The sequence below is a fragment of the Leptonychotes weddellii genome, chromosome 16 (genome assembly GCF_054177405.1).
Source record: "Leptonychotes weddellii isolate Sample4059 chromosome 16, ASM5417740v2, whole genome shotgun sequence".
NCBI classification, from domain to species: Eukaryota; Metazoa; Chordata; class Mammalia; order Carnivora; family Phocidae; genus Leptonychotes; species Leptonychotes weddellii.
The window spans coordinates 17,075,285-17,092,053 of record NC_138384.1 but is presented as its reverse complement, the minus strand read 5'-3'; the positions used below and the strand labels follow the sequence as shown (position 1 = coordinate 17,092,053).

Here is a 16,769-nt window from a genome sequence, read left to right as displayed (position 1 = left end):
GGATCTTTTACCCATGCATGATTTTGTGCATCCGTCATTTGAGAGATACTAATTCACTGAGTTATGTATGTCTTTCAAATGCTGACAAATGTCATTCTGTATAACATATAAAATAAAATTTTCATTTGTTAATGTCATCAATCTCGGGGCGCCTCGGTGGCTCAGTCAGTTAAGCGTCTGCCTTCAGCTCAGGTCATGATCTCAGGTTGTGAGATAGAGCCCCATTGGCTCTGTGCTCAACTCCGTGCTCAATAGCAGCTTGAGATTCTTTGTCTCTTTCTCTCTCTCTCTCTCTCCCTCTGCCCCTCCCCTCTGCATGCATTTTCTCTCTCTAAAATAAATAAATCTTCAAAAAAATTTTACACAGATGTTTTCCCTCAGGGCATCCACCATACTTTATTATGCAGCAGAAGTACTTCATAAATATTTCTCATTTAGTCACACAAATAAAACAAACATGTGCTCAAAGTTCAGAATTAATAAAATTAACCATTTTTACTGCTTTTTAAAGGACATTCTTAAGTGAAACTGGCTATTTTTAAAAATTGCAGGTATGTGATGGTAAAGAATACTATGACTGGGCGCCTGGGTAGCTCAGTCGTTAAGCGTCTGCCTTTGGCTCAGGTCATGATCTCAGGGCCCTGGGATCGAACCCCACATTGGGCTCTCTGCTCAGCGGGGATCCTGCTTCTCCCTGTCCCCCTGCTTGTGTTCCCTCTCTCACTGTGTCTCTCTGTTAAATGAATAAAATCTTTAAAAAAAGAACACTATGACTGTGAGTGTTCCTTGAGTCATCCTAAGGCCCCAGTAGTTTTGCTTTTACACCATAATTGCAACAGTGGAAAAGCTAATATTTTTTTAAAGATTTTATTTATTGGGCGCCCGGGTGGCTCAGTCGTTAAGCATCTGTCTTTGGCTCAGGTCGTGATCCCAGGGTCCTGCGATCGAGCCCCACACTGGGCTCCCTGCTCTGTGGGAAACCTGCTTCTCCCTCTCCCACTCCGCCTGCTTGTGTTCCCTCTCTCACTGTCTCTCTCTCTGTCAAATAAATAAATCTTTTAAAAAAGATTTTATTTATTTGAGAGAGAGAAAGAGAGAGAGAGAGCATGAGAGGGGAGAGGGTCAGAGGGAGAAGCAGACTTGCTGCTGAGCAAGGAGCCTGATGCAGGACTCCATCCTAGGACTCCAGGATCATGACCTGAGCCAAAGGCAGTAGCTTAACCAACTGAGCCACCCAGGCGCCCAGTATTTTAATATTATTATGAAAGTAATTTTTTAAAAATATTTTGATTTTGTGGACCCTGTACATGTCTCAGGGTCCTTCAGGGGTCTAGGAACCACTTTGAGAACTGCTACATTTTGTTTTTGTATCTTTTAGCTTGTTTCGAAATATTAAGTTACGATTTTCATTTGTGATATATCTTTCCGGAGTGCTTTCATTCTTTAGGGGTAATACTCTCTTTTTTCTTTTATTAACGTCATATAAAATTGGACTGTAATCCTTTCCTGTGGCTCCTTAAGTGCAGTAAGTTTTCCTATACTTTTACATGATAGGGTGGGCCAGAATAGCTTTTCTAGTTTCAGGGTTTTGGAGCTCCCTCTTCTGTTCACAAAGTGGAAAAAAAAAAAAAAAGCTTTAGGCTTCCTGGTATCTGCCATCTTTGCTTCTCTCCCCACTTGTATCTGGACCTTCTCTTTTTTTTGAACCTGTTGTTTCTGTGCCATTCAATGTGGATTCTCCTCCCAGTAATTTCTCCCTGATGTGGGTCTTATCTTGAAAGCTATCTTCAGTTTATTACTTTTTGGAGTTTATAGGGTCCAGACTGCTCTAGCACCTTAAACCTTATTTCATTGCAGTTCCCTGGCACTCACCTGCAAATTGGATCTTGCAGAACCTCCTTCCAGTTTTGATCGCTATTGTATTTAGCCCACCACACTTGCCAGTGAGTTCCTATTGACAATTTTGACATTCTCTTTTTAGTGCTTTTAGAAGTCTAGTTGACTTTCTTCCATATATATGAGTATATTATATAAATATATATGTATATACTTTAAAACATAGTTACACACAAATGTACTCTTCCCTCACTGTCATGGAGATCTTTCCATATGATCATCTACAAGTGTCTACCTCATTCTTTTTAATAACTGCATAACAATAATTCACACATATAGTAATTATAAGTACTGTTCTAAGTTTTGTTTAATCATTACAACATCTTATGAGTTACATACTGTTATTATCCCCATTTTACAGATAAGGAATCTGAAGTAGAGAGAGAGTAAGTGACTTGTAGAAAGCCACAGATCTAGTACTTTGTCCATTGTATCCATCTACTGTTATTTAGGACATCAAGTTCTACTCTTCTGCTGATAGACCCTGTGATCATTTTCTTTTTCTTTTTTTCTTTCTCTTTTTTTAAACTATCCTAAAACCTTTCTGCAATTGATACCCACGTGTATTTATTATATATCCTGGCAAATTTTTTTTTAGTATAATCTATAGGGCTAAATCCTAGCAGTGGGATTGCTACATTTCTTTTTTCTTTTTTTTTTAAGATTTTATTTATTTGACAGAGAAAGACAGCTAGAGAGTAAACACAAGCAGGGGGAGTGGGAGAGGGAGAAGCAGGGTCCTGGCTGAGCAGGGAGCCCGATGTGGGGCTCCATCCCGGGACTCTGGGATCACGACCTGAGCCGAAGGCAGACGCTTAATGACTGAGCCACCCAGGTGCCCCAGATTGCTACATTTCTTTTTAAATTCGTTTTGAGAACTTTTGGAGACTTTTATTACATCCTTCAGGGTGAATAGAGAAACACAAGGGTGCTATAAAACCAAGGTTTGGTTTCACTGTATTAGGTGATATCACTGCTTTTAAAAGGAAAATCTGATCTTATGAACCTTGATGTAGGGCCTTTCACAAATGGATTATGGGAGGAAGGAAGACCTATTTTCACTGACTCTGTTTTTAAGCAGAGTTCATAATCTATCTACTGGTGATCTCTTTTCAGAATTGGTGGAGTCTCTTTCATTGCAGGGATCTTATGCTGGAAAAATTCATTCCATTGGTGATGCCTTCAGAAATTTTAAAAACCTCCGATCCTTAGATTTATCAAGAAATTTGATCACAAGCCTGAAGGTAAGTTCTATATTCCATGACTAGTCAGTTCAGCCCAATTTATTTTGGTGGTGCTGGTGGTGGTAGTAGTTGTTTCAATGGGAAGAAATAAGAGAGAGATAATGTCAGCCTGGGGAATATAGGATCTTCCTTTTAAGTGTTTCCAAACTAAATTTTATTATTCACTGTAAAACTCATTCAGCTTTATTCTATGTTTGAAATTTTCTGATATAAAATGTTGGGGAAATTTTTTTTTGTACTCAGGGAAAATTATATTAAACGATCTACGGCGATAGGACAAAGTTTTTATGTGTGTAAAAAATTACAAGGAGCACTTGTGAAAGTACATATTCTTAGTTGCTACTCTGAGAGAGATTCTGAGTTAGTCGGTCTGAATAGGTTCAGGATATACCCGGGGATTCTGATGATGTTGGTACATAGTACAGAAACACTGGTTTAGATTATTTCTGTGGGTTTTTTCAAGGAGGAGGAGGAAATGGTGGCCTTGAAAACAAAGAAAAATGTCCAGATCAGGGTATGGTAGAGCAGAGGGCAAGACAGGACAGTGGGCAGGAGCAGGCTTGAGCAGTGTGAGGATTAGCAAATACACAAAGAGCTCTACAAACATAAGTGTGTACACACACAGGTGGAAGTTTTGTTTTCTTTGTGGTAGACCCCCAAACGATATTTCCTCCACGTGTTGCCATTTTACCCTTATGTGCCCGTCTTGATTAAGCCCTTCTTTGCAAGACTCAAGGTCAAAGACTCACAAATGCTATTCAGGATTAGTTAATGATCTCCTGGATTATGCTGCCAGTTTTGTGCTTTTAAGGGAATACTTGTTCAACAAGACAAGCCAGACCCAAGTCTAAAACAAAGGACCCTGAAAGAGAAGTTCAAGCAAGATTTCCAGCTAGGACTCTAAAAGCAGAAGCTGCAAGTTAAACTAGGTCGTTAGACTATTTGGTAACAGCCATTAATATTTGACCCATCAGTTTCAGAAAGCAGTAGTTTACAGTTGCTTAGGTCTCCTCTTTTCACATGTATGTATGTTTGCTTGTTAATTTTCAAGGTAAAAAATTGAGTGAACATTGCCATAATTTGTTTATATACTCGCTTTCTTTCTACTTCTGTAAATTGGGCAAAAAACTATTGTGAAGATTAGCATGTGTACACTGGCATATATAGGAAGCACTTAGTAAATGTTTTCTCCAGTTTTTTGCATCTATGATTTATCTGCATATGTTCATCTCTAGTAGTTCTGAATCATTTTACTTAATTTTCTCAGGGGATAAATGCTTTGTGATTATTTCTAGTATAACTTTGGGGAATACGTGAATTCATGCCAAGTGGGAAAAGTGAGAGGAAGATAGAAGTCATTTCCTTGACTTTTACACTGAGAGACATTAAAAGATTACTTGAGCTGGGCCATTAGACACATTTAAAGAGAGTCCTGATGGTGTACTGCCCTGAGAGTGGGGCCAAAGTCACTGAAAACTATTCCTAACTTCTGATCCTTTTACAATGTAGAAGTTAATGGAATTGAAAAAAGCCAGAAAGAAATGAATCAAAGTGTAAACAGAGTTCTCTATTCAGAAATGCTTTGTGTATAATCTCTGAGTTTTCTAAATTTTCTGCAACAAGAGAATGGTCATTTTGAATGACAAGAATAAAAAAAACATTATAAATACATGATGGAAAATAATTTTACTGAAATTACCCTCAATGACAAAGTTCCTTCTATGGTAAGCCTTTTTACTACGAAAAGGATATGATTGTACATATATGTACATGTTTTGAATTATTGTCCTGAAATTTAATGTTGGACAAAAGCAGCTAACTAGACAAATACATGAAAATTAAACAATTATTTTCAATAGTAGATTTCAGCAAAGGAGGCATACTGTGGCTTTTCCTCTCCAGTATCCCACAGAAACAGAGGGGTGGGGTAATTCTGAAAGGAGAAACAAGGACAAGAATGGTTCCAGACTGTTCCAAGAGGGAAGACTTAAGATACAGTGTTGTTTCGTTTTCCCATATACTCAATTTATCCTAAACGTGAGGCACTGAGATAAAAGAACACAAAACATACACACACCTAATTTTTTTAAATTATACCCTTCTTCCTCAGAACTATCTCTTTTGCCTACCTCCTTTCTTCTTGAAAATTGAGGTGTATCTAGGGTCAGAGTGGATGTGGCAAGGGTGAGAGGAGGGCAAAAGTGACGTGGCCTAGCCACTGGAAGGGAGAGTAATCGGGGAGTAACAGAAGTAGAGAATAGACTGCAGATATTTCCATGTCAGATTTTGTAAGGAGGAAATGCATGATATCTATGGATTATTTAATATATAGGACATCCAGTGCCTATCGGCTGCATTGTTCTTATTCTCAGGCATCTAAATAAGAGTTTCAACCCTGCCTTTCTCACGGGTGATTCAGGTAACATGTTTAAGGATGGAAGTAATAGATATATTTCCACCTTTATCTGTGAGATTCCTAGTCCTTACCTATGTGCAGTTTCATAATGTGGTCTTTTCCTTGCAGGGTATCCAGTACTTATGTTCACTCCAAGACCTGAATTTATATTATAACAACATTCCTTCATTAGTGGAGGTGTCCCGCCTACAGCCTTTACCCTTCCTCAAAGAACTAGATTTGAGACTCAATCCTGTTGTCAGGAAAGATACAGATTATAGGCTCTTTGCTGTGTACACGCTACAAACTCTGGAGAAACTGGGTGAGACCCTCCTCCCCTGTTCCTTGCCTTAGAATTTACATTAAACGAGCTGCCTCCTAACCTTTGGGTGTTGGCCCACAGTGTGCACTGGCAGGATATATTTGTTTATTAGTCAATATTTATGTAATTCTTTTGTGTTGGCAGGATGTGTGACGAGTCCTTTTTTTATTGAATGACAATCTATGATTTTATCAGTTACTTCCAGCTTTAGTTTTCTTCAGTTGATGGTTTCACCACCACTTCCTCCCCAACAAAGAGTTTCCAGGTTGAGATTTATTTTTCGAGGTGCCCCAAATTTGCAACTATATTAGCAATAGAAAATGCATACAACAACCTTTGGGGCTTAGTCGGCAAGGAACAATAAATATTCCTTCAAATGAGCTAGTCTGTATTTCTTTATAATTTTATTGTTGAGTGTACATTTCTTGTTGATACAAACTTGGATTTGCCCCTGGGAAAGTTATTGTGGGGAAACTACTTTCTTTCAGAAACAGTGTAACTTTCAGCAGAATACTAGGCCATTTGGATTGTTTGCTGCCTAAACTCTACTTTCCTGCAGGGGTAGTTACACCTCTGTGGCAGTTGTTGCTATGGTATCCCTGTAGTCTCCCTGAGTTACTACTTGCTCCAGTGACAACATAATAGCATTAGTTTGTGACCTGTCTCTAACAAAAGAATATGAGACTGATCTTTAGTTTTTACTCCGTGAATATGGTTTTCTGACCCACTACTGTTTACTCCAAAAAAGAAACATGCTCAGACCACGGTTTTTGCCTCCAGATGACCGAGCTGTGCGAGAAAGTGAGAGAAAAGCTGCCAAGCTGCATTTTAGTCAGTTGGGCAACAGTGAAAATTTTCTTTTAGAGGTGGAAAAAAGGTAAGACAATTCTTTACAAAAAAAAAAAAAAAAGTTTTAGTTTGGTTCGGACATAGACAGCAGTGCATTCCTACTTAATGTCTTCATTTTCGGCAGAAATCTCCACAAGTTGTAAGAATCCTCAGATCAGGAATAAAAGTATCTCTTCAACATACTGAAATTTCTCTGGGATGAGAATCTGGCCCTCAGAGGGAACATTTCTGCTTTCTTGAACTCTTGGGTCTGCTTTGGATATAATTATTTTTTAAAAAAAGATTTTATTTATTTGAGTGAGAGGAAGAGAACAAGCTGGGGGGAAGGGCAGAGGAAGAGGGAGAAGCAGACTCCCTGCTGAGCAGGGAACCTGATGAGATGAGGGGCTGGGATCATGACCCGAGCCTAAGGCAGATGCTTAACCAACTGAGCCACCCAGGTGCCCCTGGAAATAATTATTGATAATTCTCTAAAGCTGCTGTTCAAAGCTTATAGATAGGGATACCGTGAGATATCATCCCCATAAATGCTTACCAACTCTTTCTTGGAGTTATGAGTACATGGTCTTTTCCTATTGAATTAGAAGGTTTACATTACCAGGGAGATTAATTTGTTAAAAGGTAAAGGAAATGTTTTTCTACAAAATCAAAAGTAAACAGACCTTGAAGCTCTAAAGTATCTGAATGGTAGATTTTTCTACTTCTTGTTACTAAAATCTGATTAAAATAAGATACCATATCTTCTACTCCAAAACTCATGCTCTTTATTTTTAAAAAGTAGCTTTATTATTTTTGAAAAACAGAAGTCATTTTACATATTATGTAAAATTTACATAATACAGAAAAGTGCAGTGAAAAAGTCAAAATCACCCCATATTCTGTTACCAAGAGTTAGTAATGTTTGGTATACATCCTTCTAGACATCTGTGTACCTACCAATAGACACATGTACATGTGTCTGTTAGTACTGTTTTCTGATGGTATAAGTAATGCATACTTATTGAGAATTTGGAAAGTATAGAAAAACCACAATAAATAAATAAGCAACTCATAATTTCACTACCCAGAAGTAAGCATTAATTGTAGTAAATATCTGCTTAGTCTTAGGTATATGTATGTGTGTATGTTTATATACAATATTCTATGTTATATAATCTCGAAATATACAGTAATAATAAAATAATACATATATAATATTTATTTTATAGTAATTTGCTTCCTATACATACCATTTCTAGTTTGATAAGATATGAACATATCTCCACAACATTAAATATTCTTCTCCAGAGTGAGTTTTTTCTTTGTTTATTGCCTTTCCCCTCCATGAGAACTAGGACCTTGCTTGTCTTATTTGTTGCAGTATCCCTAGTGCCTCGAAGAGTGTCTGACACATATAAGATACTAAGAAATAATTTGTTGAATGATGAATGAATGAAGTCAATGTTCTGTTGGCCTGGAATCTTTCTCTTTGTCTATTTCTGTTCTGATCCTTTATATGTTTTATAATGTAACCCTCAGCATTTTTAGTTCCCTATACATATTTTTTAGTTCTCTATTTTTTTTAAGATTTTATTTATTTGTCAGAGAGAGAGGAACATAATCAGGGGGAGCAACAGGCAGAAAGAGAAGCAGGTTCCCGCTGAGCGAAGAGCCCAATGTGGGACTCCATCCTAGGACCCTGGGATCACGACCTGAGCCAAAGGCAGACGCTTAACCGACTGAACCACCCAGGCGTCCCAGTTGTCTGTTTTTTTAAGTCAAGTTTATTGAGAGTTTTACATAGAGTAAAATTCACCCTGCTATAAAAAGAAACGGAATGTTCCTTAAAAATTATTTGTATATTGGGGTGCCTGGGTGGCTCAGTTGGGCGACCGCCTTCGGCTCAGTTCATGATCCTTGAGTCCCGGGATCGAGTCCCACATCCCGCTCCCTGCTCAGCGGGGAGTCTGCTTCTCCCTCTGACCTTCCCCCCTCTCATGCTCTCTCTCTCTCAAATAAATAAATAAAATCTTTAAAAAAATTATCTGTGTATATATTTTGTGAACTAATTCTTATTTTAATTTGTTGGGGGTACCTTGTTTGTTACAGGAATACAGAGATGAATTAATGTATAATTGAATACATTTCCTAGTAAGGCAGATAATTAGCACTATCATATTTCCGTTTATCATAGTTACCATATGATGATTGCAAAAGCAGAGGTAAAATGTTACTTAAGTGCCCAGTCCCAGCATTAATATCTTATAAGCTCTCCGACCTTGGGTAAAGATTTTTTTAAGTCTTTCTGAATCTGAGTTCCCCCAACCTATAAAATGGAGATAATGGATAATAGGGGAGCTTTTATGATTAAATGAAATGGTGGGTGTAAAGTGCCTGGCTCATAGTCTAGGCTGTCTGTACTTCCAATCTGTACTTACTATACTTACATCTTACTATACTGTATCAATCAAGAGCAAACATTTACCTCTCATCTTTTTTTTTTTAAACTAATGGCTTGTAGTTGCTCCCAGTACAGTTCTTGGCAGCAGAACCCTACTTTCTGTGTCCTATGAATTTTTTAATTCAAAAAAGAAAATATCTTATTCCCTTAATCATTTAGACCTAAGTTTGTATCAAGAAAACAGAGTGTGTAAGTTCTGAATTTTCTGGCTTTCATACTTTTTTTTTTTTTTGAAGATTTTCTTTAGATATTTAGAAAGAGAGAGCACACACATGCGCAAGTAGGAGGAGGGGCAGAGGGAGAGAGAATCTCAAGCAGACTCCCTGCTAAGCCCAGAGCCTTACGCAGGGCTCAATCCCATGACCCTGAGATCATGACCTGAGCTGAAATTAAGAGTCAGACGCTCAACCAACTGAGTCCGGCTTTCCTACCTTAAAGACTGAACTATGGTGTCCTTCTCTCTCACTATTCCCAGTAACAATATTATGGCTTTAAAAAATGGGTTTAACTGAAATATTTGTGAAATTAATATTTTCTAGAACATTTGAAAAAAAATCTGATTACCATGAATTAATGTTTTCTAAAAAATGGGTTGAACTGAAATATTTGTGAAATTAATATTTTCTAGAACATTAGAAAAAAAATCTGATTACCATGAATTAATGTTTTCTTTTTTTTTTTTTTTGAATTAATATTTTCTAAATAGCATTTACTGGTGATCTCAGAAACCTTCTTTTGAGCTTTTTTTTTAAATTTGAATTTTAAATAAATTATTCTATGTGGCAGCTCTAGGGAGAAGACAATGAAAAACTTTGTGACAGATGAGAGCTGTGCATCAAAAGTCAGTGCCGATGTTGATAACAGAATTGAAACTGGTAAGCTTTCTAGCTTTGATCACAAAATGCTTAAAACATTAGTTATTTCAGCTTTTGTGCCCAGTGTTGAGTAGGATGAAGACAAAATAGTTGAGAAATAGCAGATTTGAAATAAGCACCAGATTTACTGACTGTTTTTCCTCCTTTCTCTCACTGCCAGAAAAGGCCCTATTTATTGAGCAGGCCTAAACCCATCAAGTACAGAACCCGTCAAGTACAAGCTGTACTCAGAATTCAATTTCATTTACATCAGTTTACATCATTAGTACATTCTGAAAATTGCATTGCCAGTCCCCATGGCCTCTGAGCATTGATTGCTAAGGTGATTGATTCATTAGCCAGAGACTCATGACTCCTCTGCATCAATGCAGCTCAGACCCTGGGCCTTCTGGGTTTCTCTACCTTCAATCTTTGCAGCTGCAGAATCTCTTGTGTTTGTGCTATTTTCCTGGTGAGTGTTGCCTGTAAGCACTGTTGGTAACCTACTAGGATTAGAAGTGGTTATGCCACATTTAATGATCATGGCACAGATGAGGAGAAAGCTTTTCGTGAGAGGAATTGCGTACAGTGGACCCTTATGGATTAACTTGGCACTCATCAGATGACTTTTTACTTGAGGGAAACTATTCTATAGAGGCCTCTGTCCCTTTGAAGGATACACCAAATTATTTGTAACCTCTAAAAATTAATCCCTAAAATCCCAGCAATAACTTTAATAGATGGACTATGTAGTTTAGACATTAAGAATTTCCAGTTTATAACATAAAGTATGTTATTTTCTTTACTACTCATCTATCCATGTGGACACTTATTACAAGTCATTTTTATGTGATTTCATGGTAAAATAAGCCATAGTGAAATATGATTTTTATTTTTTCTTTCTTGGAAATCTCAGTGCACATATGTCATGGAGCATGGATTGCTTTATTTCATTTTAAATAGCATTTTTTATATTTAAAATTTGATGAAATTCTGGGGTACCTGGGTGGCTCAATCAGTTAAGTGTCTGATTCTTGATTTCAGCTTGGGTTGTGGTCTCAGGGTCATGGGATTGAGCCCCTCATTGGGCTCTGTGGTCAGCAGGGAGTCTGCTTAAGATTCTCTCTCCCCAAGATTCTCTCTGTCTCTCTCTCACCTGTGTGGCTCAGTCGGTTGAGCATCTGCCTTTGGCTCAGGTTAGGGTTAGGTGGGATCGAGTCCAGCATCAGGCTCCCTGCTTGGCGGGGAGTCTGCTTCTCCCTCTCCCTCTGCCTGCCACTCCCCCTGCTTATGCTCTCTCTCTCTCTGTCTCTCTCAAATAAATAAGTAAAATCTTTAAAAAAAAAAAAAAAAAGATTCTCTCTCCCCCTCTGCTCCTCCCCCAATCAAGCAGTCTCTTAATTAATTAATTAAAAAATAACACAGTGGGGAGTCTGCTTAGGATTCTCTCAATCTCCCTCTGCCCATCCCCTCCCTGCTCATGTGCTCTCTAAAATAAATAAATCTTTTAAAAAATAAAATAAAATTTGATGAAATTCTATTTTTTTTTAAGATTTTATTTATGTATTAGAGAGTGTGCATGTCAGGGGAGGGACAGAGGGGGACGGAGAAGGAAAGAGAATCTCAAGCAGACTCCTTGCTGAGTGTGGAGCCTGTCTCAGGGCTTGATCTCACGACCCTGAGATCATGACCCGAGCAGAAACCAAGAGTCAGCACTTAATCTACTGAGCCACCCAGGCACCCCTGATGAAATTCTATTGTAATAATTTTGGAAAATACTAAAAAATATGAAGAACAGCATTTTAATCACTCATAAGCCTGTCCCCTAGAGAGAATCCCAATTAATAATTTGGTGTACAGCCTTGTGTTTTTTCTAGGTAAAAACATTTATATATCCATTTCCAGAATGATGAAGATACATTGAAGTATAATTTGCTTCTTTTTGTATGAGCTGAGTTAGACTTCATTTATGTCATATTACATCATTAGCACACATAAAGGTTCATCCCATAAATGAAAATGTTTTAAAGTGCATAGTCTCAGGGCATCTGGGTGGTTCAGTCGGTTAAGTGTGTGGGATTCTTGGTTTTGGCTCAGATCCTGATCTCATGGGGCATCGGGCTCGGTTCTCAGCAGGGATTCTGCTAGAAGATTCTCTCCCTCTGCCCCCCCCCCCACTCTCCTGTCCACTCTCTGTCTCTCAAATAAATAAATCTTTTTAAAAAAGGTGTATAGTCTCTACTGAGAACAAACTACTTTACCAGACACAGGGCCCATTTCTAAAGGTTCTTGGAAGCTCCAGCTGTTGCCTGGATTTTTTATTTAATATAAAATTTATGTTGCAACTTTGAAACGTTAAAGAGCTTTGCTTTCTACTGAAAATTATGTTTGTGCTAGACCCCTGGGGAGTGTTGCCTGTAAGCACTGTTGGTAATCCAGTATGACTAAAGTGGTTATGCCATGTTAATGGTTGTGCCACAGGCTAGGAGAAAGCTTTCTGGAGAACAGTTCCCACTAGCTCAGTTGTTCCAAACAGTGCTTTTCCACCAATCATTTAGAATGATACCCATTAGCATGGCTACTATCAAAAACCCAGAAAATAACACATGTTGGCAAGGATGTGGAGAATTGGAACTGCTGGTCCAGTTGTTTGGTGGGAATATAAAATGGTACAGATGCCATGGACAGCAGTATGGCAGTTCCTGAAAAAATTAAAATTACTGTATGATGCAGTGATTCCACTTTAGGGCCTATTCCCAAAGAAGTGAAAGCAGGATTTTGAAGAGGTGTTTGTATACCCATGTTCATAGCAGCATTATTCACAACAGCTAAAACATGGAAGCAATCCAAGTGTCCATCAACAGATGAATGAATAAGCAAAATGTGATATACACAAACAATGGAATATTATTCAGCCTTAAAAAGGAAGGAAATTCTGACATATGCTACAACATGGACGAACCTTAAGGACATTATGCTAAGCAAAATTAGCCAGTCACAAAAAGACAAGCACTATATGATCCCACTTACATGAGGTACTTAAAGCAGTCAAAATCACAGAGAGAGAAAATAGAATGGTGGTTGCCGGGGGCTACAGGGAGGGGGAAGTAGGGAGTTATCATTTAATGGATATAGTTTCAGTTTTATAAGATGAAAAGAATTCTGAAGATGATGATGGTGATGGTTGCACAACATTATGAATGCATTTAATACCACTGAACTGTACACTTAAAAATGGTTAAGATGGTAAATTTTGTGTTATGTGTATTTAGCCACAACAAAAGTAATTGGGAAAAAAACCCCAAAACTATGGAGACAGTAAAAAGATCAGTGGTTGCCAGGCTAGAGGGGAGGAAGGGATGACTAGGTAAGGGTGTACCTTCATTCTTTTGCATGAGGGGTGGGACATGGGTAGCTGTTACTGATACTGCCAAGAGCTAAAATTGACTGAAGTTAACTTCCATTTAGCTTCCAGGTCTTCCCCTGGAAATTGCAAGCCTTCAGTAGACTCCAGAATTCCAAAATAGTTACATCAGACAGATTCTGCCAGTGTAATTGTTGCCTCAGTGGAGGACAGATGCAGGGGCTGCTTACTCTGCCATCTTCCCCTGTCTCCATAGTTTTGCCTTCTCCAGAATGGCATATAGTTGGAATCATTAAGTATGTAGCCTTTTTAGATTGGCTTCTTTACTTAGTAATATCCATTTAAGGTTCCTTTATGTCTTTTCATGGTTTGATAGCTCCTTTCTTTCTGGTGCTGAATAATATTCTGTTGTCTGGGTGTACCACACTTTATTTATCCATTCACCTACTGAAGGACATCTTGGTTGCTTCTAAGTTTTGGCAATTTTGAAAAAATCTGCTATAAACATCCATGTGTAGTGTTTGTGTGGACATAAGTTTTCAACTCCTTTGGGCAAATACCAAGTGTTTAATTTTATAAGAAACTGCCAAACTGTCACCCAATACAATCTGCTTTTTAAAATATCTTTTTATATACTGAGCTTCTTAAATTGAAGTTTCTCAAACTGGATTCATATTCTCAGAGTTTGTGAGAATATTGAGTTTGAGAAACACTGATGTGGATGGGCACAAGATATAGAAGCTCAGACTGTGCTAAGAGTGTACCTGAAAAGGTTTTGTGGCAGGTGTGGAAACAAAGTCCTCAGCCATTAAAGGCTGTGGAACTCTGGGATTGCCTAAGAGGTTGGTGGGATTGCTGTGAATAGCTGTGTGAAAGTGGTAATGAGTATAGCAGGTCATAGTTGAGTGATCATGTGGTTTGGATAGGTTTATGTTGGGTAGAAGGTCAGATTATTGGAGAACAATGAGTGCCTTACTAAAGATAATTTACATGGAAATAGCGCATATATTCTGTGAGTTGAAAGGGGTCCTGCTCACTCTTTTAGCCAGTTCCTTTTACCTTTTAGTAGAATTACACCTAAAATATATTGATCTAATAGGTATTTTATTTTAAAACAGCAAAGAGGGGCAGCACCTGGCTGGCTCAGTTGGTAGAGCATGTGACTCTTGGTTTCAGGTTTGTGAGTTCAAGCCCCACGTTGGGTATAGAGATTACTTAAAATAAAATCTTTTTTTTTTTTTTTAAGATTTTATTTATTTATTTGACAGAGAGAGACACAGCGAGAGAGGGAATACAAGCAGGGGGAATAGGAGAGGGAGAAGCAGGCTTCCCGTGGAGCAGGGAGCCTGATGCGGGGCTCGATCCCAGGACCCTGGGATCATGACCTGAGCCGAAGGCAGACGCTTAACGACTGAGCCACCCAGGCGCCCCAAAATAAAATCTTTAAAAAAATAAAATAGCAAAGAAAAATTCATCGCAATCAACCCTCTACAGGAATGAAAGCAGCAATATCTATAGTAGCCCAAAAGTCCATCAGCTGATGAATGGATAAACAAAATATGGTATATCCATAAAAAAAAGAATGAAGTACTGATACATCTACAATGTATATCTTGAAAACATCACGTTTAGTGATAGGAGCCAGACACAAAAAGTCAAATATCATGTTATTCCATTTATATGAAATGTCCGGAATGGGAAAGTCCATAGATAGAGAAAGTATATTGATGGTTGCCAGGTGCTGGCAGGGAAGAGAGAATTGAAAGTGACAGCTAATTGAGTTTCTTTTTGGATAATGAAATCAGATCGTGGTGATGGTTGACAACTTTGTGAATATCCTGAAAATCACTGAATTATACACTGTAAAAGGGTTAATTATAAGGTATGCAAATAAAGTTAAAGATTCCTTCCCCCCCCCAAAAAAGTGATTCTATAGCATTTGATAATTGATTGAAATTTGAGATGAATGAGAGGCAAAGAATTAGTTTCTATCTTGAGGGATTGATTGAATAGTAATGCCAGTATTGAGATGTGGTTTAGAGTGGAGGGTGGGGAGCATCAGTAGCAGTAGGCCTGGAAGTGAAAATAAAGAGCTGGTTTAGAAAATACTGACTTTTTCTTTGTCTAGGACAGGGGCACTCCTTGGAGACAGTTCAAAAAACTTAGGTCTGGACATCAAAAGAGAGATCAGAATTGAGATGGAGATTTTGGGTCATCCAGGGTGCCTGGATAGCTCAGTCAGTTAAGTGTCTGCCTTTGGTTCAGGTCATGATCTCAGGTCCTGGGATCGAACCCCACGTTGGGATCCCTGTTCAGCAGGGAGCCTGCTTCTCCCTCTCCTCCTGGCTCATGCTCTCTGTTGCTATCTTCGTCTCTTTCTCTCAAATAAATAAATAAATCTTTAAAGAAAAAAAGATTTTGGGTCATCCAAATGTAGGTGATAAAGAGAAGGTATGGGAGCACTCAGCAAAGAACTTGGATATTGGGGAATTTGAAAGAAAAAGAACCTGTGAATCTGGAAAAAATATTAGTACAGTAAAAGAAAAACCAGGATGGAGCAGGGTCTTGGACACCTGGGAAGTGTTAAGTATTGTTCTGTATGATGAAGTTAAGAGGAGGCTTGAACCCAAAATCACAGCTTACTTACCATTTTCATTTTCTACTTAGAATCAGGTTGACCAGTAATTTCTGCTTTACTTTGTTTTATTTTTTTTTTCTGTGTTACTAGTGCAATAGGAGCCAGAGAACATAAACTTTGAGAGCTTAAAAGTAGTTCTATCAAATACAATGGTGAAAGAGCATTTTATATTGAAGTAATAGGAAATTTCAATCCCAGGAGGCAACTCAGAAGTAGGAAGCATTTTAGAGCCCCAAATGGCCTGAGGGGCTAGATTTTCAAAAACCTGGCTTTATTCACTGTGTATTCTCAGTTGCCTTGGCTTACAGCAGCTTTCTGTTGCCAGAGCCAGATGAGAACTAGCAGAAGAGCACAGTGTTTGACTAAGATAGTTTTTGAAACTATCTTAATTCTTACATAATCCTGCTGGGGGAACAAACCTCTCTAAACAAGAAACTCTTATTTTCATCCAAGTTCCCCCAGAAGACGCAAGGTCCCCAAATTGTACAATTAATAAGTATTGATCAAGAATGTGCAGGGGCGCCTGGGTGGCTCAGTCAGTTGAGCGACTGACTCTTGGTTTTGGCTCATGTCATGATTTCAGTCGAGATGGAGCCTCATGTTGGGCTCCATGCTCAGTGTGGAGTCTGAGATTCTCTCTCACTCTCACTCTGTCCCTCCCCCTCCTCACCTGTGCACACTCTCTCTCTCTCTCTCTCTAAAATAAATAAATCTGAAAAAAAAAAAAAGAATGTGCAAAAACTTCTTCTTTTTTTTTTTTTTTTAAA

General features: G+C 38.3%; 1 protein-coding gene across 4 annotated transcripts in view; it reads left to right on the top strand.

The window, feature by feature from the left end:
• LRRC36 (leucine rich repeat containing 36) overlaps positions 1-16,769 on the top strand; it is a 51,953-nt gene that overhangs the window by 10,216 nt on the left and 24,968 nt on the right. For all 4 annotated transcript variants that reach the window (XM_081806466.1, XM_031036986.2, XM_006741517.3 and 1 more), the window contains exons 2-5: positions 3,013-3,140; positions 5,665-5,857; positions 6,638-6,734; positions 9,933-10,021. In XM_081806466.1, the coding sequence (XP_081662592.1) occupies positions 3,013-3,140; positions 5,665-5,857; positions 6,638-6,734; positions 9,933-10,021 (507 nt within the window). The remainder of the gene's footprint in view (positions 1-3,012; positions 3,141-5,664; positions 5,858-6,637; positions 6,735-9,932; positions 10,022-16,769) is intronic.